The 25,581-nt window shown below is 35.0% G+C and overlaps 2 protein-coding genes across 12 annotated transcripts; both read left to right on the top strand.

Moving 5' to 3' along the window:
- Nucleotides 1-24: 24 nt before the first annotated feature.
- On the top strand, nucleotides 25-17,928 carry LOC112507017. Of its 10 annotated transcripts, none has more exons than XM_025111399.1 (21): nucleotides 25-2,033; nucleotides 2,456-2,647; nucleotides 2,757-2,840; nucleotides 3,334-3,393; nucleotides 3,656-3,700; nucleotides 4,916-5,115; nucleotides 6,378-6,415; nucleotides 6,497-6,851; nucleotides 7,747-7,870; nucleotides 7,967-8,164; nucleotides 8,291-8,380; nucleotides 8,999-9,061; nucleotides 9,404-9,478; nucleotides 9,592-9,642; nucleotides 11,160-11,237; nucleotides 11,878-12,012; nucleotides 12,825-12,932; nucleotides 13,431-13,496; nucleotides 15,454-16,390; nucleotides 16,526-16,590; nucleotides 17,853-17,928. In XM_025111399.1, exons 1-19 carry the CDS (start codon nucleotides 1,734-1,736, stop codon nucleotides 15,538-15,540), a joined length of 2,349 nt encoding a protein of 782 aa, XP_024967167.1. In that variant the 5' UTR covers nucleotides 25-1,733; the 3' UTR covers nucleotides 15,541-16,390; nucleotides 16,526-16,590; nucleotides 17,853-17,928. The 10 variants fall into 10 exon arrangements, with proteins under 10 accessions (XP_024967167.1, XP_024967169.1, XP_024967170.1 ...); XM_025111401.1 differs by having other exon boundaries at nucleotides 6,378-6,487; nucleotides 6,584-6,851; XM_025111402.1 differs by having other exon boundaries at nucleotides 6,378-6,851; nucleotides 7,967-8,043; nucleotides 8,143-8,164.
- Nucleotides 17,929-18,042: 114 nt separating this feature from the next.
- Nucleotides 18,043-24,532, top strand: LOC112507019 (growth-regulating factor 6-like). Of its 2 annotated transcripts, XM_025111406.1 has the most exons (6): nucleotides 18,043-18,450; nucleotides 18,633-18,688; nucleotides 22,278-22,426; nucleotides 22,611-22,953; nucleotides 23,875-24,254; nucleotides 24,347-24,532. In XM_025111406.1, the coding sequence occupies exons 1-6, from the start codon at nucleotides 18,367-18,369 to the stop codon at nucleotides 24,352-24,354; spliced, it is 1,020 nt and encodes a 339-aa protein (XP_024967174.1). In that variant the 5' UTR covers nucleotides 18,043-18,366; the 3' UTR covers nucleotides 24,355-24,532. The 2 variants fall into 2 exon arrangements, with proteins under 2 accessions (XP_024967174.1, XP_024967175.1); XM_025111407.1 differs by lacking the exons at nucleotides 18,043-18,450; nucleotides 18,633-18,688 and having other exon boundaries at nucleotides 21,890-22,426.
- The last annotated feature ends 1,049 nt before the right edge of the window (nucleotides 24,533-25,581 follow it).

Below are 25,581 nucleotides of genomic sequence, written 5' to 3'. Positions count from 1 at the left end.
TCTTGAATTTTATTTTTGTTTTCAGTCATCCGAACTTCTTTCGTGTTTACTGACATGTTTCTTGAATTTTATTTTTGTTTTCAGTCATCCTTTTGTATGATCAATTTTTGTTGCTTATAGGCTTCTGGTTAGCGTTAATTAACGTGAAGGAATCTTCTCTTTCTTTCTAAACGTCATCATATGTTTTCTATATAGATAAAATCAAATTTGTATATAATTCTTTTTTACCCAAAGTCTCTTGTAAATTTTTGGGGTTTCTACGCTTTAATGTTTAGCAATGGCGCAATGGGCAACTTCGCCAGTTGTACTAAATTAGAGGCTGGATCATCGAATCAGCAGCAGCAACAAGTATTTAAGTTCCCATTTCTATCTTTAGTCCTCTCCTCCAGGTTTTGGGTACTGCTCATGGCATGGTAGTGTTGATAATTTAGAGAAAAGAAGAAGGCTAATTCTTATATGACTATAGTAGAAGAGGAGTAAATTAGTAATGGTAATAATTCGACAGAAATTTTGTGAGTTCAGAAATCTGCTGCGAAGAGAACATGGTTTAAGTGAAAATTGAGAAAAACGTGATTTTCTAGGAGATGAAGTGAGATGCTGAAACTGGGCGAGTTATATACCTCAAACTGATAGGGAATATTAGGAACCCCTATAGGTAAATAGAAGTTGGGTTGGTTGGTCAACTCAGCTTCACAATAAGTGTGAGTGTGTGAACTGTGTTTGGTCTGCTACTCAGTGTTCACATAACTAGATAGTTACCAAATAAAGAACAAGATGGAGGGAGGGTTACCTGCGGAAGAAATTGTAGGAATGATTTGAGGCATGGGCACATATATCTTTCAACATCGAATCCGAACCTGTAGTTGAAAGGGGAGAGCTCCAATGGAAACTAGTGTAATGTAGTTAAGCAAGAGATGCTATTAGTCTCTTCGTAAAAGAGCAGACAAGTGTAACTGGCATATGGAAAAGAAACACAAGGAGTGTCTCGACAGGGGTTGGTTGGCGAGCTGTGCAGGTGTCTTTTTTTATTTATAAAAAACATGCTGGTGTAGGAGGAAGAGCTTGAACTTAAAACACTTCCTTTTGTACTCCACTTCTTTTTTATAGTGCTCTTAAAAGCATTAAACGGATCTTGGTGGGTGAGTGGCCTTCTAAGTTCTAATGCTTGATTCCCTAAGTGGAGATTAAACAAACACTTAAGCAAAACAAAAACCGGGTTTAATTAAATATGTTGAATATAATTATTTTAGATTATGTAGCGTATGAGATTAACATGTTAATACAAACAATTTTCTAAGTGACTAATTTAATTGTTTCATTGAGAAAAGACTGGAAAGGTACTCCCAAGTTGAGGAGTCAATTAGTCATTGGTTAACTTTCACAAATGTTTAATTCAACAATTAGTTGCTAATTAAAGCTGTTGGAGATGTTTAAATAACCAATCGAAGTGGTGGGTGAACGCTTAATGCCTACACAACCGTTTAGGTGGTCCTAAGTGGGGATTCTAAGAACGCTGCTTTCTTCCATATACACGTCAATTCCCCTATAGTTTGTAGAGCAATGTCTAACATCATGAAGTGAGGTTAGTCATCATGTGACATGTCTCTCTGTTCCACCTGTGTTCTTTAATGTGGGGGTTCCAATCAGAAAAGGTATTTTTGGATGGTCCCTATACTTAACTCCTGATTCCAGTACTGTTTGTTCATGTCCATTTGACAAAGGAGATCACACTCATGGAAAAGAATGAAGAATCAGATAGCCCAGGTTGGGGTGCTTCATATTTCATGCAGACTACTGAAGATGTTGCGAGAGCTGTCCTGGCTGCGGCAACAGCAGCTAGCTCTGCTCCTTCACGACCGTCGGTTGTATACTCATCAAAAGAGGACAGTGGAAGCCATCTTCAAAAGCTTCAAAATCAAGTTTTCAAAGTACTGAAAGGCTTATCCTATCCTACTGAAGAGAAAAGAACCTACAACCCAGAAGTATTAACCAGCCAAAAGCGTCAATGGGCAAGTTTCCAATTGCAGGCCCTGGTATGTTCTTTCTCTCGTGTGGTCACTCTGGTGTTAGTTAGCAAATTGTTCATATTTATAAGTCATGGTAGTCTGTTCTTTGTTTAGAGAACTCTTATTTCTTTCTATGTTTATGTGCATTAACTTTATCCACAACTATATGATAAAGAGCTGCTATTGTTGGCAGGAGCTTGCTTTAGTATGCAAACTCTTAATATAACGTCAACGGCTTGTTATGGTGTTATTTTTGTTTTTTCCTCATGTTACCTTCTTTACCAGTGTTGTTTGTTCTTGTATTTGGGCTATGACCGATAATCCGTTTACAGTTGGGATTAAGAGTTTCTCGCTTGCCAAATTTTCATCATTTCGGTTGTATTCTGCTGTGTTGCAGATGGGACTGTTGTCCTTCTATCATGATTGTTTATAATTTCAAAAAGTTTCAGCATCGCAGGATACTGAAAGAACCATCAAGGCTCTTTGAGAGTATGGTAGTGGTTGGACTTCATCCTAACTGTGATATTCAATCACTCGAGGAGCAGTATTTCGGCAGAAGATCAGAAGGTTCAGGAAGGTTGCAAAGTCCAATCAATGTTCAGCGTCAGTCAGCGTCCACAGTAGAAAATATTGAGCCTCAGGTACTGTCCACCCACACAAAAAGTGTGATATTGATAATATTCAGGAACCTGTTAAATTTGTCTCATTCTTCTGGAATATGCCATTTGATTATTCCTCCTTTCCTTTCAGGTTCTGTTTGTATACCCTCCGGATAAACAGCTACCTTTGAAGTACAGGGATCTCCTTTCATTCTGCTTTCCTGGTGGACTGGAGGTTGGGCAATATACTTTATTATTTACCTGAAATGGTTGTGCTATCCGCAGTCTATTCCAGAGATTTTTAGCATAAGTTGTAAACTGAAGCATTCAACAATATGCTATATCTACAAATAGCATCTTGAATGAAGATGGGCTGATCATGTATTTTGGTAGAACTGCTAACATGCCTTTATTTGAATGTTGATGGTGGCACATAAATTGCTGTGTCTAGTTATTCACAGTACCCATGCTTGTTATGTTCTTCAAAATAGTGTAACTTGTCTTATTCATTATGCATATCACACGTTGCCATGTAGGCTTTATGATTTTGTTGGTGCTTTTTGTCCGAGTGCTTCAATCATTTGATTTAATCTGTCATAACTCAAGAACCTGAATGTTTGTATTGCTTCAGTTGTCTACTTTGAGAGACTCCTTCGTTTTTTTCCTGTGTTTTTGTTCATATCTGTCGTATAAAAAAGGGTCTTAAATGGCGCTACTTATAATTGCAGGTAAATGCAGTTGAAAGAACTCCATCTATGAGCGAACTGAATGAAATACTTCTTGGACAGGTACATGTAAAACCAAGTCCCATTACCATATTAGCTGGCTATTTTCCATCCAGAATCAAATGAAAGCTTGTGATTATGAGTTCTGTGTTCCTCCGACAGAAATGAACTCTCTTTTTTTAAGTGATAGACTTATGTTCATTTTTCTTTACATGCAAACCTCTTCTACATAAAAGACATACATTGACCTGTCATCCTAGATACTTTGAGCCTTTGCATTTGTTTTGTTGAAATGTCATTTGTTAACATGCTGGTAGTTTTGCAGGATCACCTTAAACAAAGTGACCTCTCCTTTGTCTTCAGGCTACAGGTAATTGACGAGTCCCCTGCAACTAATTGCTAGGAAATATTTTTGTTAGTTTTCAGAGGCTTTTTTCTATGTAGCTTGGTTTTTGTTAACTTTCTACTCAGTCTATTTTGAAACTTTATCAATACATCAATTATGAAAAATTGGATGCACAGCTTGCAGACCTTTCATCAGTTATTTGCTGATATATAAATTGATTCTTAACCACTCCATTAAAAAGAATTATCCAAACAAATGATAAGTTGCTGCCGAAAATTTCTGTTCTCCATGCAAGTGAATCATGAACAAAACGTGGTAGAATTCATTCTTGAGGTAGTACCGTACTATTTCATTTCATAAATTTTCTGATGGTCATATGAGACAAAATAAATTGAGTTTTAGTTTCTTTTCCGAATATCATGAAAAACTCCCAATTATGCTAGATTGGAGCTGTAAGATTGGGAGTGATCATATCAATACTGTATACACCATATTGTATTAACCGGGCTACTCCTAGTATGTACCTTTCTCTATTATATTAAGCATGTCAATATTTGACCTCGACTTCTCCCGTTGCTATAGTATAATAAGAGATAGGCGCCTAGGAAAAGCTGATATGCTGCCTTGATCTTTCTTTGTCTCGAACCCCATACCCCTATAATAATGGCAGTTCTTAAACAGAAGAATGGYGATAAAGAGGAAATGATTCAAATTCAAGAAATCTTGCAGTTGCAGCTGGTATTTGATGTATCATGAGAAGTGTTTGGTATTCATTGTTTGTGGTGGACTTGATGCCAAGTGGTGAGGCCCTAATTTTGAACGACTTCCCACTTCCCACTTCCCACTTCCCACTTCCCACTTCCCACTTCCCACTTCTAGAAGCAATTTGTTTTAAGCCACTTACAACTTCCCTTTGACCCAACAACAGAAGAACATTTTGCCAAGTGAAAAACATGAAAAATTAAGAAGCCAGCGAAAAAGCTGCAATCTGTGGTGAGATGAGTTGGTCTTACCTGATATTTTTTATTTTTATATATCTATATGTTACTCCACTTATCCACATCCCCCCCCCCCTTCCCAAGAAAAGGGTTCCATTTCGCTCATATTTGAGAATTATCAGCTGTCAACCATTTCATAGTTTCTTGGTATTTTATGTCGTGCTTTTATCTAGTACTACAACTATAACTTCTTTCTTATGTCACTACATTTTATTGGGTTCTGAATTTTAACACCACGTAGGGTGCAGATGATTCAATTCTATATGGTTGCTGTTTAGTAGCTGATGAATTGGTGCAAAAACCGTCTAGATTAATTTCCATGATGTCAGATGGACAACCTGTTCGCCCAGCTTTGAGTCGCCACATTTTAACAACTCGCCGATGTTACTGCATTCTTTCAAGGCTTCCATTATTTGATCTGCATTTTGGCGTGTTGAATAGGTTTGTCATATTTGAGCTGATCAAAATCATTTTTTGTCTATTTTCTTTGCATGTGGTTACATTTGATGAGATAAAAGTATCATGTACATTGTTTCTAGATTCTAACGTAGGTCCTTCTTTTAATTCCATGAAGAAACACTATTGTATATCGTCATTCCTCCATCCAAGGAGTGTATATGTCTGCAAGCATCACAAAATCATATGTTGAAACTCTTTCAGTTCATTTTGGGCCTGTACATCTGTACATGAAAGTTTCATCACCACTCAGGTTATAGTAGTTGTATCTAAGCACTTGCAATGTATCTAGCGGGATACTAGCTTTTTGTAGAGACAGCTCCATGAGATGGGAATAAGTAGGATTTTCTTTTACTTGTACAAAGTTGTAGGGATAAGAACGCATCTAAATACTGCATTTCAATAAAGTTGCTGCACAAAAGGGTTTCAAGTTTCGAACAGGTCAAAGATGAATGCCATAATATATGTATCCCTTAATCCTTATAGACAAGTAGTTTTTCATCTTTCTTGAAGGAACTTGTGTGTTTGTGTTTGCATATTAGCTTTACCAGTGTGAAAAAAGCACGAGGGTAGTTCTTTTTGTTGTTTCAGTGGCAGATTGGCAGACTCTTCTTTTATATAGTACACCTTGCTTATTTAGAGGTGGAATACGTGCTACCTGGTTTAAGCCAGCAGCAATAAGCATGTTAATGCTGTATATATCTGCTCTTCTTTGCTTCTTATATGATAGTCACTGCATAAAAAATGACGGAATAGACATTTGAATTGTATTGAGTCCTAAATTCGTTCTATTGCCAGACAAAACTTGTTAAACAGAAATTTTCATGTTAATATGAATAATATGCAGTTATTTTTTTCTTGCAAAAGAAACCAGCCACATCAACTTCTTAATTTATTCCCCCATTTGCTTCAAAAGAAGGGCATATATGCATTTCTGATGACCGAGTAACTTCACTAATTCTTTTTCATTTACTCCACATTTGAATGATGTTCTAGAATTCACTGATTCAACTTGTGTCTTCTCAAACGATGTAAGAAATTCACTACTTTCATAAGAAAGTCATGGAGTGCATAAGCCCCTTTAGAGATAGGGGGTACTTTCTTGTGGTAGTCATTGCGAATGAGCAAGTTTGATCCTGGCTCAGAAGGAACGTGTTAATTCTTATTTGAAGAACTGAAGAAAGTTTCTGCAGTGACCTCTTTATTTCTATAGATCATTAATATTACCCTTCTGTAACTTTTTGTAGCATCTTCACTGAAGAAAGGTTGGAACGGTTAACACAAAGTATCGGTGACTTAGATCTTGAGTGTAAATTACTGCATGACAACGAAGTATATTTAGAAGACAAAACTAATGGTATTTCAGCTGAACTTGGAGCTCAAGGAATGCAGCATCGAACCACAGAGACTGTCCAATTAAGTGGGCGCAATTCTACCACTGAAACTGCTACAGGTGATCGCAGAGCTGATGAGGAGTATCAATCCCTTATGGTAGACTCTCTATCGTCAGACAAAGGCGCCAGTGATGTACCTGCAGACCCTTCAATAATAACGGATTCTTCTAAGCAAGAATCCATAGCTGCTGAACCAATCTCTAATTATTGTGATAGTCCTGTTTATGACATGGTTGGCAACAATCAACCAACTCAAAGGCATATACCAAATGCAATATTGCCTCTTCTACGATATCAACAGTATGATAGCTCAGAATCTTCCTCAAGGTATTCTATAATCTATTGATATTTATGGAGTTAGAAATTCATTCTTGGAGGCAAACTAGCAGGATATAAGTGTAATATTCATTTGCTCTTCATCATGGTTTGATGTCATGGTCTCTTCTTGTTTGCCCACTTTTCCATTGCATACCTTCTTATAATCATATCTGTCTGTTCTTCACTGCTCTTATGGTCATACCTTTTCATCTTTGATTTCTGTATTGACATAGATCGATGGTAGTCTCTCTGCAGGCTAAAGTTGTCTCCCTAACGGTTGAGAGATAGCAGGTTCTGTTCTGCTAAGATCTAGAATGTAAAATTGTCATTGGCAAGGTCAACCACTTCAAAGCCCTCAAACAGGACATATTACTTGCCTCCTGCCATTTAAGGATTTAAGGAAGCTTGCCATATGTGCCTGCAACCCTAGCTTACATGGTTAGGCTGTCCCTGTAGTTCAGTGCTGATGTTGAGGTCATATTGTAGCAATATAACTTTTGCATGGCCCTCTCAGGAATAATGTGTCTATCAAGTGAGATTGGGTGCACAATAAATTCATGTTCTATGTTAAATAAAGTGTTTTGTGGGAAATAGTATTGCATGCCGTTAATCCCAAATGGATCTTAGATTTCTTATAAAGACTGGAGATATATATATTTGTGTATCGGACCATTATAGATCCAATGCAAATAAATCCACACCATGTGAAATCATGATGCATTCTATTTGTCAGCATGAAGTGTGTCAGGATTACATTATGTGAAGTTGCATGACGGTAAAGGTGCTGAAGGTTGTTTTCCATTTTATATTTGCGCTGTTGGTATTACTATAGAAAGACTGGTTTAGTATTACAAAGACTGGTTTCAACAAAACATTGACTTGGTGGTGGAATTGCTTGATGCAGTTTTCAGGGCTCACCTTGTGATGATAGAAACTTTCGGAGTGAGCTTGATTTGGCAGAAATGGAGGTGACATCTTTCTCTAGCCAAGAAGATAACGAACATGACGAGATTCTTGATTGGGCCAAGGTACTTCTTTCTTTTGATCTTGTTCGTTAACTTTCTTATTGACCTCTCAAACTGTTTCTCTTTCTCTCTGTTCCCAAATTATAAAAATCTATGCAGGCGAACGATCATGGTTCCTTGCAGATAATATGTGAGTATTACCGATTACGTCTCCCTGCAAGAGGCTCAACAGTCAGGTTCCACCCTCTGGAGCACCTTCATCCTTTGGAATTTCATAGACCCGATGAAACACTTTTACATATTGCTGGTTCGGCAATTGATTTCATGTCATGCAGCACTAGTTTTGAATTAGCAGAGGTAGGCTTTATGTTGCTTTATGAGATCGACTATGTCTGTATTCTTACATGGTTATTGGTTAATCATTAATTTTATCTTCTATTGGATTTGCTGCTGGTTTATAATAGCAAGATTTTGTTGCTGTAGGCTCACAATGCACTTGCAGTGGAGGAGGAGGCAACTGCTTTGTCAGTATGGGCAATTGCATGCTTGTGCGGCTCCTTGCGTCTCGAGCATGTATAAATATCGCATTCAAAAATATTATTTTGTTACTGTTTTCTATCTGCTTCATGCTGTGCTGCTATACTTTCCACCAACCCTTTTTTGTTTTAATTTGTGTGCCCTTGGATAACCTACTCAATGTTTATTTCAGTTCATTTATGTCTTTGGAGAGAGTGCAATGATGCTGTTAATATATGTCCTGCAATTGAAATTTAAATTGATAGTTGGGTTAAAAATTAAGCTGTCATATTTTAATGGTTGTATAACGTAATGGTGATACATATATGCTAACCTGAAATTTATTTTTAATCCTTGTTTGTTTACCACTTGAATTTGGCTAATACGCTTTCTTTTTATGAATTTTGAGGGATAAGTAAAATTCACTTGACACTACTTATGTATCAAAAGGCTTGGTGAGAGAATATGTGGCTTTAATGTTATACATCAAGATTTTGTGCTACTAAAAGGGTGGTTGATAGTAGTCTTAGCTTACAGCTGCCCATTTTCATATGCTCTCCAGTCTTTGATGCGGAAAGCTCTTTTGTTGTGAAGTGGATTTGGTGCATGCCTATTATTCTCTGTAGGTTTTTAAGTGTTTAATAGACAGAAATCCCTTGGTGTTTTACTTTACAGGTCTTAACGATATTTGCGGGTGCTCTGCTGGAGAAGCAAATTGTGTTTGTATGCTCTAATCTGGTATGTAGAACACCACCAAATGCAAGTTATTTTCTTTTTGAGGTTGATTATTGGTCTATGTCTCATCACTTGTTCTAATATCTGGGAGTGACCCTTTTTCAAGCTCACCAATTTTGGTCGAGTTCTAGAGATGCACAAAGCCACAAACCCTACCTAAGTTTAATATATATGAACAGTATGTTGGAATATCTAGGGTACTGTTGTGTTCTGGTGGATTTTTTTGTTATTTAAAGTTCTCCTATGTGTAATGTTGAGATTCTATCGTTGGGGATATTGCGATGTATATTAGAGTGCGCACTAGAGTTCTAGCTTTTCTTACTCTTGAATCTGTTGCATCTATAGGGAATATTGTCTGCTTCAGTGTTGGCAATTATCCCACTGATTCGTCCCTACCACTGGCAGAGCTTCTTAATGCCGGTACTGGCTCTATCATCTGTTCTTCAGTTTATAATGCAAATTTGCTATGGTTTATAGAAGTATCAACTGCATTTAAGTTTAATTCTGTAAAAGTGTATGCATGTTACTTCCAGGTGTTGCCAAATGATATGCTGGACTTCTTGGATGCACCTGTTCCATTTGTCGTAAGTTCTCAAATAAGTTTTTTCCTGATCTTTTTTAGTTGTAAAAAGAATAGAAGTGTTTTATGCCGTGGCCTAGGATGCATCAGGGGCTTAACTGGTTGTTTATTTGTCGTTTCTCAAGCTCCTTCTATCGGTTTTTGCAGCGTTGGGGGGATATGATGTTATTATCCCTTATAAGGTTTGGAGGGAGCATTTCACTAAACCATAATGATAGTTGTAGTGTAGTGCTACGTAATTTCAGAAGGAATACATATTTTGTTGCTTGTGCTTAAGTTGTACACTGCACTTGCAAGCTTGACTGATGAGACCAAATGAGCTGAATGCATAAAGCTAGAGTTAAAGAGAAACATTGGAGTCTGAGGATTTTAGATTAAGCTGTACTATAAACGAAACATGAAGTGCGACTTTAATGTTGTTGATATGGGGTTGAAAAATAGTTTGTGGCTTGAAGATACTCCTATTCCAAAAGGAGTCCATTTTTTCGTGGTGAAAATCCAGCAAACATTTTAAGTTTTAAAATGTGTTAATTTTGGTAGTTTATGTAGTTATCAGTTCTTTTCTTTGGTATGACAATATAATGATAATTTGTCTATAGGAATTCAAAATGAAAAAATCAAAGACATTAGATCTTGGTTCTAATGGTTAATTGTTGATTCCGAAGGGCAGAGATTTATTACTTTTTGGGTGTAATGTTTCTTGTTTTGCTCCATATATGTAATTGTGACATGCCAAGATTTTTAGGGTCAAGTGTGTAATTTCACCTTACTTTGTAAACAGTGCTGCTAGGCCTTCTAAGGCTTGGGGAGGGCAGTTCTTATACTAAGCATTTCTCTAGCATTAGACTTTTTCATGAATCCAACATTAACCTTCCAGTCACTAAGGGTAAGGGTGCATTTGGTACAGCGGACATGACCGAACAGAACCGGGATAATTGTTCCACGTTTGGCATGATTTTATGTGGAATAGAGTGGAACAAGCGTATATTTTACCAATATACCCTCAAAATAAAACCTAATTTCCTTCTAAAATATTGCCTCCCTCTTTACATTTTATCCTTTCTTTAATTTTTTATAGTATTTTATCCTCTTTAAACTTTCACTTTACATTCCTCAAAATATTATTTTTATACATTTTCTCTTTTTTGATTAATTTATGTAATTTATTAAATATTAATAATAAAAACGTAATATAGAACAGGTATAAAATAAAAGTTGGAAGTTACATAAACTTCATATTTTTTTGATATAAAAAATATTTATTTTATTATAATATTTAATAAATTACATAAATTAATCAAAATATATAAAAGATATAAACAACTCATTAGGGGTAATTGGTCATTTTACCAGTCCTGTCTTACCGAACGCTGAACAATTGTTCTGTCTGGATACCTAAGGCTAACCTTACTAGTTGCTCCAAGTCTCTCTCCTGCAGTTGGTTTTGTGGTTCAGGCTTTTTTTTGCCATATGCTTATTATCATATTATTGGCTTCTTTGACCTATCAATATGTTGAACAGGTTGGTGTGAAACACAAAACTGCTGAAGTACAATCCAAGTCAGCAAATGTTATTTTCGTTGATGCCAACAAGAAGCAAGTAAGAGTCTGAAAATTGCATATGGACTCATCTTTTTGATTATATAGATATACCCACAATCATTGTTACTTGCTTTTACTACACCCTGCGTGCTCCGGTCAAGTATTCTATTTTTCAAGCAAAACGTAGTACAACCCACTGATATGTGCCTGAAGAAGGAAATGTTTTTCCTTTGCACATCGATGAATTTGAGTAACTCCAGGATTGGAGATTATGCCATGAAGTAAATATCTAGGGGTCTTTTTATGCCTAAGAGATGGTACAAACAAGGAGAAAGGATCATTATCTGATCTCTTGCAATATACTCGTTGCATATCCATCGATTTTACGAGATACATATATCTCTACAGACAGGAAGGCTGGAAGCTATGCTTGACATGTGCTTCTTTGGGATTTATAAGCGTCTGTGGCTTCAAACATCCCCATGCATCATAGTTATAAGCAAATTGAGTTTCTTTTAGCATCTCTCCAAGTTAATCCTGTGATATTGATGCAGGGCGGTATTCTTTCCTTTTGGTTGACCATAATGTTTATGAAGTCATTTTGCAAATTTCATGTTGTTCAGTGTTCTTAATGGCAATGATCAAGTAGTCTACTAGGATGCATCATATCTCTCTAATTTTCCTTTTGCCTTGGTTAGGTAAAATCATCGTCAATACCACATTTACCCCAGCACAAGGCATTATTTACTGCCTTAAGCCCATACCACGCCCAACTTGTGGGAGAAAGTTATTTAGGGAGAAGAAGACCGGTTTATGATTGCAGTGATGTACAGGTATATCTTTGCGTTTGATACCAACACAAAATCACCATGTTTATTAGTTCTCTCAAGCCTTAGTTTGTTTTGATAATGTGTTGCTGAAAATTTTATATTATTATTATTATTATTTCATTTACATTCGGTTGGGTGGGGGTAGTTACGAGCCTTGTTAATCACAGTTGGATTTCATAGGTTTATGACTGATTTAACGCTTGACAGCCACTCAAAGCTAAGTTGTCCCAATTAACTTTGTGTCTGCTTAATCTTTACTTAACAAAGCTACGCACAAGTTCCATGATAATTCTCGAGTTTATATATAAAAAACAAATGTTCACTAAAAAGGATCGGCATGGAAAATCGTGCTCAATCTTTTATTATTTCATAAATGGTTGAATGTGAGAAAATAGAAAATTATTGCATCCTTTGTTGCCCAAAAGTCAGCAATCTCTGATTTTTTGCTGTTCAGTTAATTCCCCAGAATGCACCACATAGAAGTAATTTTCTGTTGGTGCTGTTATTATGGTTTTGCAACTTCAATTTACCTTCTAGATATTGGGTGCTCTAAGTCTGTTCTCAGAAATAGAATAGATAGAGTTGCTATCTTATCATTTGAGTATTACAACATTCTTGGTGTCAGAAACAGTTATCACTGTCTTTTTGTACCCCTGCAAGCCTATATAAACACGGTTCTTTAGGTTACTTCTTTTTGTTTAGGAAATAAGTTTGAAAGAAATGATGTGCTCATGTGTTAGGTTCAAAACGAATGATGTGATTCTGTTCATGGCTCCACGCATATTAAAATCTCGCTTGATTGTTATTGGACACAGGTGGAAGCTGCAAAGGGATTCCTCAGGGTATTACGATCTTATTTGGATTCTCTTTGTTCCAACCTACGTTCTCACACGATTACAAATGTTCAGTCCAATGATGATAAGGTCTTTCTCAACCCGAATCTAAATATATGTCCATTTTAATTGTATAGCAAACTTGCAATGTAATGGGACCTTTATTACATCTTGCTGTTTCAGTGGCTTTCTGGAGTTTTTTTGGCTTGAGGAAAAATACATGTAGAAATATCAATAAAATATATTTTCTTGTTAGTAAACAGTCTCCATGTTGCATGCTCCCATTGCTCTCTCAGTATGTTTAAGTTTAATACATTTGAAAATTATAGTCAACTTTTGCAAAAGAAAGGTTTTAAAGATTCTTATTTATTGTAAAATGACCCTCCGGTTATAAGAGAAGGTAGTAATGCAATAAAAGATTGTCGTCATGTATAATGATATCATTCACCATGCAGTTTTCTCGTACATATCTTTTTAAGGAACACATGGCACATGATGTTCAGGAGCTCTCATGCATGTTAATGTGCAATACACGAGGTTTGAGCACTTCGTTTTTCCATTTATATAACACCTTCAATTGGACCCCAGGTATCTTTGCTTTTAAAGGAAAGTTTCATCGAGTCCTTTCCAAGTCGTGATCGACCTTTTATGAAGGTGCGTTGGTTCATTTTTCATATATGATTAGCGTCGTATTTTACTTTCTAATATGGTTTAGCGAGTAACCATGATGAACAGTTAAGATACAGGAATTTCTGTTTTGGTGTATGTGAACATGATAGAGGGAAAGGGGAACATCTTGTATGAATCTTGTTATTTTTATGGGAAATATGTAATGGTGAACAAGCCTGTATTGTTTTTGGTTCTCAAGGTCCAACCTATCTGCATCTTTCATATTCCCCTCAATCCTCCTTAGATAACCACACCATCTTGGTTACCTCAATTACCACTTGGGAGGTCCAATCTCATCATGCAGAAGGGTTAGCCTTAAACCATCACAGTCATGGGCTTAAGGACACCCCCAGCTAAATGACAGGGTACCTACTTTAATCTATTTAGGGGAAAATACTGTCCAATTGAAAGCTTGACCTCATAGGCAACACTGTGCTCACTGAATCTTCAATTTGACAGATCATTCTTTAGAGGTACTTGACCTACTTCTTGAGCACCTGGTTAGTGGTAAATAGTGGTACCACTCCTTCGCCTCTATGCTGATCCAAGCAGACGAACGACAACTGAATTAACGACAACCAACTTTTCGTTTAGACTGGGTATCTCTCGGGATTCTCCTTACAAGTGGTTTTAAGCAAAAGCACCCATCATTCCAGCATTCTTGACTCGCCTGTATCTATGCTAAAGCTAACCCCTTATCCGACTTCCCAACCTACCACCTAACCACCTTGACTTTATTGACTCTTCACAGCATTCCAAAAATGCCATTCCATAGTGTTATTATGAAAGTACCCCTCCATACTCCAACTGTTGTTTTTCTTCGTGAATATGCCATTTGACTTCTGGTGTAACAATACATGCCTGCTAGATCTTCACCTTGTCCTAGAGGTGAACAGATGGAAATTGATTCTTCAATAGCTCGTAAGCTTCCCATGATGCTTTGAATAGAGGTAACCCTTTCCACTTCTTGTCGGGTTCCACGATGCTTTCCATCCTTTCATTCAATTGAGGCGATAATTTGGCAAAATGATCCGCACCTCAAATTAGACAATGAATCACCCGATGAGTCTTCGTCGGCGGAGGAAGCAGTAGTTTGTATGCCACATTTTCAATCTTCTCTTCAACCTTGTAGTCCATAGAATCTGGCTGTCAATTTTTATTGTTCCGTGCTAACAGAGATTGCAACCTATAAGGACGCAACTTTAGAAATTGTGTCCAATTGAGAAAAAACATCTAGTACTTCAAATAATTCTTTCCGCTTTGTAATTTGTTGTGTTAATGTTAAACTAGATGCTGAAGGTGGCCACACCTCTGTTATTTATTTCTTTATTAAACCAACAGCTTATCAATTTACTAACATTTTTTATCCTATTCTTCTGTCTAGCAGCTTTTCGTCGAGACACAACTCTTCTCTGTACATACAGATCTGGTCTTATCCTTTTTCCAGAAGGATTAGTACAACCATGCAAATTTAGCATTGCAATGTATAATTGGGCACCTAAATACGAGCTCTGAAGCTTATTGTTGTCACCAAGTTCAAACATTTATAGACATTTTGTTTCTTGTTCTTGCAACGTACACATTTTTCCCCCCTTCTTGCCCCTTCTCAAGCTACACAGTTGATTAAATTAAAGGTAAGGCCTGAGGGAAAGGCCAATCAAGCGGGTTTCTTTCTTAATGATCAATATCTCTAGTTTGATCTTATAGACATGCTGACATGGTTCTAGACATCATGAAGAAATAATGAGCCAGTTTTATACACCAAATATGAGAAGTCAAGTCTATCTTTACTATCATTCTCTATATTCTTTTAATTTGTACTATTTGAAGTTCACTATGTGGTGTAACTTAATGTTTATAAATATATCTAAGAACCTCATATATATCCTCATTTAAGTGCTTCATATTGCATTTATTTTTGGACCTGGGGATGGGGTGAAAGCAAGCAAAGCAATGCTGGATGGAAAGGCATTTTCAGCATGATGAGGATTTAATTTCTGTTACAACTGAAGATGTGGAATTTGGTTAGTCCCCTAACAATGATATTATCTTCATAACCAAAGTTTCTCTTTGCAGCTTATAAGTTATTTGCTTAAGCCGATATCAGAAGCTGGAGGATTTATTCTCTCCTTTGTGGTTTCTTTTCAGGTACATGTACTATTGTGACAGTTTTTATGCTAGTTGTCTTGTTAATGACGACACTGCCCTTCTGCCACTTTCCTCCAAAAGGACAAGATGCCATTGATGCTACCCGAGAGAGTAAGGAACCTTGTTAGTGGTCAGTAGGCCAGATGAACAGGGCCATCTCAGAATCTGTGATAGTATGAGCTAATCTTGGTATTTCATTTGTTTCATATTTAGTAACTGCATTTTGGATGATAAATGCTGGATGTCATGAATGTGAATTTCCCATATTAACCCCGAGATAGTTGAATGGTTACACGTGTCTAACTTCCTATTGAATCTGTGGTTATGTTGCAGGAATATGTTTGTTGTATCAGTACCAAATTCCACGCTCATAAGTGTATTGGTAGTTATATGGCATAAGCATACCATCAATATATGATTGTATTTTTGAAACATTGAGTTATGATTTCGTTAATAAAGACATTGGCGGTTGTACTATACAAACATGCCGTTGCATTCATAAAGATTTTCTTGCTTCAAATAATTTGTGATATGTGTAGCATTATTTTCCTAAAATCATCTATCAGAGCTCTATCTTGCTAAATATGAGGCTCTTTCTACAGTGAAGGTATTTGGATCTTGTTTAAAAATCTTCATATCTGGTGGGGCCCAAAGCACTAATGCTAATTGAATTCAGTTTCAGAGCATAGTGACACTGATTCAACCATTCCTGAAAGCCTTCTGTTATATCAGTGAGTTCTCGTGTCCCCAATGCTCTTTTAGATGATTTTTTTAATTATTACTAACATGGGGTATGCCTTCACAATTCTTTAAAAAGTTATCCACAAAGATAAATTCATATTGTTTTTTAATCTTTTATTTAAAAGGGTCATGCTGGTGCATCAAGGATAGGATCTTCAGTTGCATATTGCAAATTTCAAGATTCTATCAGGTAATCATCTGTTCACAAACCACTAATCTTTCTAGTTGCTTCAAAGCTTGCCTCTTATACTTGTTTTAATTATTTTTATGGATTAAACCCACACCTGATAACTGAGATAGAGGGTGGTACTATGTTAGCTTTAAAGTGGAGTATGCTTGGTTGGGTATGTCAGTTATGCAGAAATGGAAACTGGACAGTGGGGCCACTGAGTGAGGTTAAAAAATGTACCTAGAGATTTGGAGGTAAGAAAATTTGGGACTTTAATGAGAGACCTCCAAATGAGTAGGGCAGTTGTCAGTAGAGTCATGAATGTGAATTTACTTTTGGATGTGTGCTGAAAGAAATAATTGAGGCTTTTTGTGCCCTGCTACCTAATGCTTTGGGAAGCTTTAGAAAGAGGCAATTTATTAAATGAAAGCACCTCAGAGACGTGGTGAGATACACATTTACCAAACCCAATATATCACCCTAATATAAGGTCTGGGATGAGATGTACACAGACATGACCTTCAGTGGTGAAAACTAGATACACATACGCAAAAGACAATAATAATTCACACATATGGGTGTTCATCCAACACCACTATGTATATCTGGAGTTTTTGTTTCACTTTTTTAAAGTGTATATAATAGTTATATGCGGAAAATACTCACATATTCCTCGCCTTTGGTGAGTTTAAACCCTCTACCTCCTGTGAAAATGGGATCTACCAGTAACCCGGATACTGTAGTTTTATGTTTTTTTTGGGTACGGGTTATTGATATTTGCGTGTTTATCGCTCATCCTTTCGTTTACATTCAAAAAGATCATACCCTTCATAGAGTAGCCAGATCCATATTTGATAGCCAAATGAGATTTATATGCATTTTGTGGTCCTATCAGCCATTTAAAATGGTAAGAGAGCTTCAGTTTCTTTTAGGTATGGTCTTAACTGCATAATGTACAAGTCAATATAGCATTATTAGTCAAATGAAATTTAAATGTACAAGTCATCAAAGCAGTGAAGAGAAAGATGGTGGGTTAGTTTCAGTAGTTGGTGCAAAGAAATAAAGGTGAGAGAGAGGGAGTGGTGGTAGTGGTTGTGTGACAGGAGTGAAAGAAAAAGCACTAATGATGGGGGGAAGAGTTTCTTGATCTCTTTTCTTTTTTTTCTCTTGGGGTTGCAGAATAAAGTACAGGCTCTTGCTCCTGCACTTCTTACACTATGGATTGTGCTTGTGATTTTGTTGTCTTTAAATGGACACCTTTACACTATTTCACATGTTTGCAGGTATCAAAATAAAAACGTTTTGTATGAATCCAGCAAACGTTTAACAGAAGCTACCCGGGATACCGTGAAAACCGATAGCTTAGTCATGGTATTTAAATATGATTGCGTTTAAGAAGGCTCAGGTTAGGAGGATCAGGGCTTTGTTTTCCCTATTCTGTTTTTAAACAGGCCAGGCCAAGCCAAAAGCCCGAGCCAAATCAGGTTTTTTGTAGACCTGAAAGAGTGTGAATTACTCATTCCGTCCCAAAAGAAACGTCTACATTGAAAAAAGCACATATTGTTAGAAACGTGTAGTTATTACAGTTTTTAATTTAAAAAATGACAATTTTACCTTTAATTATAGAGATAAATTTTATCCACCTCAAAATAAATGGGGAAATGAACTTTTTACTTTTGAAAGCTAATACTTATTTTGGAACAAACTAAAATAGTATAACGTAGACGCTTATTGTAGGACGGAAGGAGTAGTGTTTTTCCGGTCCTAACCGTTTTGGGCCTCTCCCGGTTCTTATGTATGTGGAACATCATCTTAGGGGGCGGAACAAATGGAAGCAACCTGCAGGTTGGAAATGTGAAAACACGAAGAGAAAAAACGAAGGCAAGGGAAAAAAATGTTGTGCTTTTATATAATTTGTTTGTTTCCAAATTTTGATTATATTCCCTTTTTTCTGATTGAAAAATAAAGGGAATTATTTCTTGTTTTAAGACTAATATCGTAAACCGTTATTTGAATCCCATCATTTTGATCAAACCCATCTAACGGTCGCGATCTATTTCCAGGCTCTTCTTGTTCGAACCGTTCTGTGTCACTTTAATGCTTCAATTCGCATCAAGAGGTATGTTCTATCGATCAATATTTGACAAGATTGAAATAAACCAGGTGGTGTCTCCATAATATGCAACAACAAAGCATGTTATATGAAGTTGAAACACAGCCCCTTTTCATAAAGACCCCTTTAGAAGGAAGCATGTAGTGTAACGTACAAGTCACTAAAGCATAAAGTAGAGTTGGACCATTTGGAGCTGGGGTTAGAGTGATCCAAAACAAGAAAGGTCAGATTGTGAGTGAGTGTGGGTAATGGATTTATTTACTGTCAAAAGTAAGAAGGAAAAAAAGATGAAAAAAGTAAAAGTTAATAATAAATAAATAAATAAAAAGAAAATGTTAAAAAAAAAACAGCGTACGAATGGGTTGGAAGTTGGAACTCTCACTTTTTTACCTTCACCTTCTGCCTTCTATATACAGAAGGTCTGCTATACACGCTTGTACGTTACAAACATGTTTGTACTTCTTTATTTGTTTCCAAAATTGACAAATTGTACGGGATAGGTTAAAGGGGAAATCACCAAAATGACTAATTTATATCTAATGTATTAACAAAATAGTCATTTTTGTAATTTTTACACAAAATGACTATATGGATCGTCCCCATGCGGGGTCGATTTGACCTTGTTTGACCCAAAAAATACACAAACAATCTTTTAAATTGATTTGAGGGTTCACATGTATCTGATTTGGGGGACAAGATATCTGGTTTTTCGTATCAACAATCATTAAAAAATATTAATATTTGGTGGTTATAAAAAAATATTATTTTTATAAGAAAATATAAAAACATTCGTTGGTTCATTTATGCGTTTAAAAAAGTTGTAAAAATTGTAAAGTTTGACGTGATTTCATATTGTGTTAAGAGTTGTGATGGTAGATTGTGTTTAAGAGTTACGGGTTGTGAGAGTAAAAGTGTTTGATTTTATAGAGAAAAACCACAATATTTGGTCCTAAAATAGACAAAATACCAATCAAAATTGTCCCCCGTTTATTTGGAAACACACCTTAATTGGCAAATCGCTGTCCTTACTAAATGATGAAATAGCAGTCAATGATGTAAGTAGAATCACCCTGAGGGGCAATCCGGGGTTTTATAAAAATCAGATTTTTTGTTTCCCAAATCAAATACATGTAAGCCCCACTTTGGTACTTTTTTTGGTCAAATCGCCCCCGAGGGAGGTCCTTGTGGTCACTTTGTGTAAAAAAAGTGAAAAATGACTATTTTGTTAATACAATATGTATAAATCGGCTATTTTTGTGATTTTCCCTAGGTTAAATACACCTCTCTATATGTTGTTAAGTGCATATTTATCTAGTATTTTTCTTTTTATAGACATTAACATTAAAACTTATTTATCACATTTTCAATATATGATTTAAGCTGATTTTGACATGAAAGGAATGCATATAGCAATCCCTAAATATTTCCTCTAAATATTTCTTAGCAAGTTTAAGGGGATGACTATGTATCAAAATACGAATGAATTTTTTCATTCTCTCAATTTAATCTGAAATGAAAATTTGGGTTTTCGAATGATGGGTCTGTTATATTATATAATTTTTTTTATTTTAAATTCATTAACTGCCGTTTAATACCTCTAAAGAAACAACCAATTTTTTTACTAATTTAAAGTTATTAATGTAATGATTAATACAAAAGAAATCTTACATTTTTTTTAATAAAAATAATATATCGTAATCATCTTTGAGATTAATTACTTTCAAGAAAAGAAATATTATATTTTGAATATAAAAATTATATATCATAACCATTTTAATAAGTTTGTATGATACATATACACTAAAAGGATACTCGTATAATGTAGTGAGATACATTTTGATTTTAATGTTTTCTTTTATATGTTGGGTCTATTGATGTTATAATGCGATTTTATGTGATTTTGAAAAAAAGAAAATATTTTATTTTTAATGAAATATAAATTTGAAGATATTATAAATTTTTTCAAAAAAACAATCGATATTATCATTAAATTAACTATTTAAAAGTTCTTGTTTTAGTGTAATTTCTGTAAGTCAATTTTTATTATAATTTAATTGAAGTTTAATAACGAACTAATTTATTTTTGGTTTAAAAAAATAACTTTTTTAAGATGATAATTAAATATTCTGTTAGAATTCAATTATTATTTTAATTATATTTTAGGTTTTTTATATTTAAAATGATGTTTATCATGTATTTAATTACGTTTATTTACAGTTAGTTACACGAATTCAAACATGAAACTCTAATAAGATATACTCATGCGTATTCTACTTGTAATCTTAAATTTTAAGTAATATGCATCAATAAATAATATTTAATATGTAAAAAAATATTTTTAAGAGTTTTTATCAAATATTTTATAATATAATATAAATTATATATTCAGTTATATTATTAAAATTTTCATAAATTTAATAAAATGATATTTTTTTTTCTAAACATTTTATTATAAATCTTATTGGTGAAAATATATTAAAAACGTATTAAACTTTTACTATAATATTTAATTTTTTACGAGTTATCTATATTTGTAGTTTTTAACACACACTTTTTTTTTTTTAAAATTTGTTAAAATAAAAAAATAAATAAAAATCTCCAAAATCTCCAATTTTTTGCATTAAAAAAACTTTTATTACTCTATTATATTCAGATCATCTCTCACCCAACATTAAAAATATAAATGTAAAGGTATTTTCATCTTCAACTCAACGTTCAAAAAATGGAGGTCTAAAATATTGACTTTTATTATATTTAGAGGTCAATAAAATAGTCCTCTAAAAATATATATTAATATTTTATTCAACTTTTCTAATTATATATATATTAAATTAACAGTTTAATACATAATAAAATAGTATAATAATCGATACACATATTATTTTATTACTAAAAATATTAAAATAGTATAATAATCGAAGTTGGATTTTTTTAAGTGTTCAAGAAACCCACCATTTTTAATGGCTTCAGCGTTATTTTTTTAGTGGTTTGATCGAAGATACCATTAAGGATGAGGTTCAAACGAGAATAATAATCAAATAAAATAACATGAAAATGATCAAATCTTGTACAAAATCACATGTGATTTTACACCAATGATCAATCTAAAGGTGCGACTCAGCAGTCACGACCAAAATCGCATGAACCAAATATATGATTTTAATGTAAAATCACATGTAATTCAATACACGTACGAACATGATTATCCTTTGGATACAATTTATGCCCCTAAATGTGTAATGGAAAAAGAGGATTTGTTTGGAAGGTGGTTCAAAATTTTTATGGGTTTCCGTATGAGATAGTGTCAGAGACAAGAGCTGCCATAAAGCCATTGCAGCATAGCTTAGCACAGCATACATACTACACTATACTACACTCTAGTAGCAACACAGGTTTTGCAGTCATTATTCACGAACAAACCCACTCCATTTCTCCATTTACTCCCCTCCATCTTTTCTCTGTTTCCAACCAATTCCATTCAGGGTTTTTGTGAATCAAAAAAGGACTGTTTGTTCTTCTTCCACCTTTTTGGTTGAGTTCAAATGGAGACGATGAGGAATCATGACAGTAATTCTCGCTTTCCGTTTACGTCTAGTCAATGGCAAGAGCTGGAACATCAGGCACTTGTTTACAAATACATGATCTCCGGTATGCCCATCCCTCCTGATCTCCTTTTCTCCATCAAAAGAAGCTTGGATCCTTCGACCAAACTCATCCTTCATCATCAATCGCCTCATCAATCCAGTAAGTTCGATCTCTAGTTCCTGTTTTTTTCATGCTGAATGTAGTCGGTTTCTTGAACATGGATATGCATGCCAAGTGTTTGAAGTATTTCCTCTTTTGTCAAAAATAGAGAACATGAACTAATTCCAGACCTAATTAACAAAAGGGTATTGTATCATTGATGGATGTATAATACAATTTGCAGTTGGATGGAACTGTTTCCAGATGGGATTCGGGAGAAAGATCGATCCAGAGCCAGGGAGATGCAGAAGAACAGATGGTAAGAAATGGAGATGCTCTAAAGAAGCTTATCCCGATTCAAAATACTGTGAAAGGCACATGCATAGAGGAAGAAATCGTTCAAGAAAGCCTGTGGAAGTAAACTTATCATCAACACAGCCATTGTCAATGTGTAACAAACCTCCAGCCTTCCTTTATCCCCAACTATCCTCATCATCCTGCAGTAGGCCTGTTTTGTCATCTCATCAAGATCGGATGTTTATGTTGGAATCTAGGGCCTACTACTCGCATTCAGAAAAAGATCAGAGGTTGGTTTGTGTCAAAACTTTACATGCATTAATCTCTTCTTGTCATGATGATTGTACACATGCAGACACGCACATGCTAATGTCCAGTCGCTTAAATGATTCTTTTCTCTGAACACATCAACATATGCTTTGACAACTCCTACTTTTTCTTGCTAAACTTACCATTTCAAGATGCAATATTTAACCAAACACTGTCATTACCATGCTTTTGTTTGCACCTTTCTTTCATTTCTTTCTACTTCTTCACTCTATATGTATATATTCTTTTTGAGTTACCAATGTCAGGGGTATTCTTGTCATTTGAAACCTTAATTAAGCTCTTGTAGTTCCAAACTAACATTAAGTATAGAAAATTAAGTTCAGGTACCCATGGGCCACGTCATGTATTACATTTTCATGCAAACTAAAGGGTTTTTTTTTCCAGACAGTAGAATGAACATAAGAATGAATGAAAATGAGAATGCGTCTATTATATTATATAAAACTAAGTCGTTTCTTTTATTTTCAATCTCGTTGATTAGTGGTTAATACCTCTGATCAAACACACCAAGAATTACATCATCTCAAATCTTATATATTCGTATATATGTATATGTGTTTGTATGAACATATAGATGCAGAAAATGGTATTTGAGATCTGTGACGGAATAACTAGTCATTTCACATTCCTGTCTACCAATCACATGATACGCAATTACACATCGGATAGAGAACGTAAACTTGAATAAAATAAATTTAAAATATATAAAAATCTGATGTGTCTTAATTTCATTGGTGAATCACAGGCAAGAGACAACAAATTTTTATCCTTGCTTAATTTATGGCCTTGTGATTTTGAGTTGGATCAAAACAAAAACTTATGGCTGTTATATATATATATATGGGATTTTAGGCTGATATTTGGTGATGATATTTTGTTAGCTATGGGATGAAAGAGGATCAGGCAGATGAACATCCATTTTTCTCAGAAAATAGTTGTGGCACCATGTCTGCTTCAATGGCTGATTCTTGGCATTTGGAACCATTGGCTATCAACAACTCTTCTTCCTCTTCTTCAAAGCAGCAGACTTTCTCTGATTATAAAAATGGCTACTCATATGATCTGCAGCTTCAAAACACTCCAAAACAACAACAACAAAATCAGGATCAGTTGGGTCTAGAAATCGAAAGAAAAGATGAACCCCAGAAAATGATGCACCATTTCTTCGATGAATCGCCACGTGATGCCAATGATTCTTCATCAACTCAACTCTCAATCTCCATCCCCAGTTGTGCTCATGACTTCTTCCTGACCCATAATGGTAATTTACCCTTAACTAATTCCTACTCTTTAATTAACACATGCTCCATTCTTTATAAGAGTTTTTGCTCATTTTCTTGTTTTTGGTTGCAGATAAATGAGGTTTAGAAGCGTTGCTTAACTCCAAACTGTATGAGGTAATGTTATTGATAACTGTTGCTGTGTTTTGGTTTATCGTACGTGTAATTGTGGAAGGAAAGCCGGTCAGATGCTACTATTGGCATGTGTTTTATTAAGCTTGCAGTGTATTGTTTCTTCTTTTAAAGGAGCATGTTTTCATGGGATGGTCTATAAAGAAGTATAACTACAAGTTTTGTTCAACTACATGTGTTAACCAAGTTAATGCATAGAAGGCGATCGATCCTTACGAACACATGGTCAGATAGAGACATAGAGTGGCACGTTTTCTTCGACCCCGAGTCAAGTGGGTTGATTCAATTTGCATCATTTTCTGCATTTATCCTATAGATACGTGTCGCTGCAATGTGTATATTGGGTCGAGTCGCGAACCAGATCGCTCTTTTAAGGACGTTCGCGGCCCAGATTGATGCAAGCAGACTATCAACCACATCGTCCGGTCACATGATAAAACAACCCATTAAGACTCTTGTGTCGGGTCTCTTGTGCACTCGAGAAAACCGGAATATACTTGCACCCAATGTACATGCAATAAAAATATTTAGGTATATAACCTTGAATGAGATCTTACTTAAATCCATGACCTTCTAACGAGGTGAAACCATTTTCCTTTTAATAGTATCAGGAGGTCATGAATTTAATTAAAATCTCATTTAAAATTATATATCTAAACGTGACATAATCACCACCAATACGATATCTTTTTTTCCTTAACAACCCGTTTTTTATATAAAAAAAAAGGGAGGATAACATGCAGCAAATCAGAAATGGTTTTTTGTTGAACTCTTTATCGGATTCCTATCCACCAATCAGATAAATACACGTCTTTCACAAATAAGATAAAAAAGAATTAAAAAATATAATTATATGGTTTCACATAATTGATGGGAGAGATTCAAGAGTGAGTTTTAGTAGATATCTTTACTCAGGTTTTTTGGTATATAACCTTAAATGAGATTTTAATTAAATACATGACCTTCTCATGAGTATAAACCTATTTTTTATTATGGAAATCATGAATTTAATTAAAAACTTATTTAAGGTCATTTAATTAAATGACACTAATTTTTAGTATCAGACTTCTAGGGTGTAACCTAGAACAAAATATAGTGGAATTTTTTGGTTTATATATAATAATAATGTAGGATGTAAGTTGCATATTTCGAATGTTTTTGTAAACCATGAAGATA

The sequence above is a fragment of the Cynara cardunculus genome, assembly GCF_001531365.2.
Source record: "Cynara cardunculus var. scolymus isolate 2C chromosome LG 2, CcrdV1, whole genome shotgun sequence".
NCBI lineage: Eukaryota > Viridiplantae > Streptophyta > Magnoliopsida > Asterales > Asteraceae > Cynara > Cynara cardunculus.
Note: the sequence above shows the minus strand (reverse complement) of the source record. Positions and strands in the feature narration are given on the sequence as shown.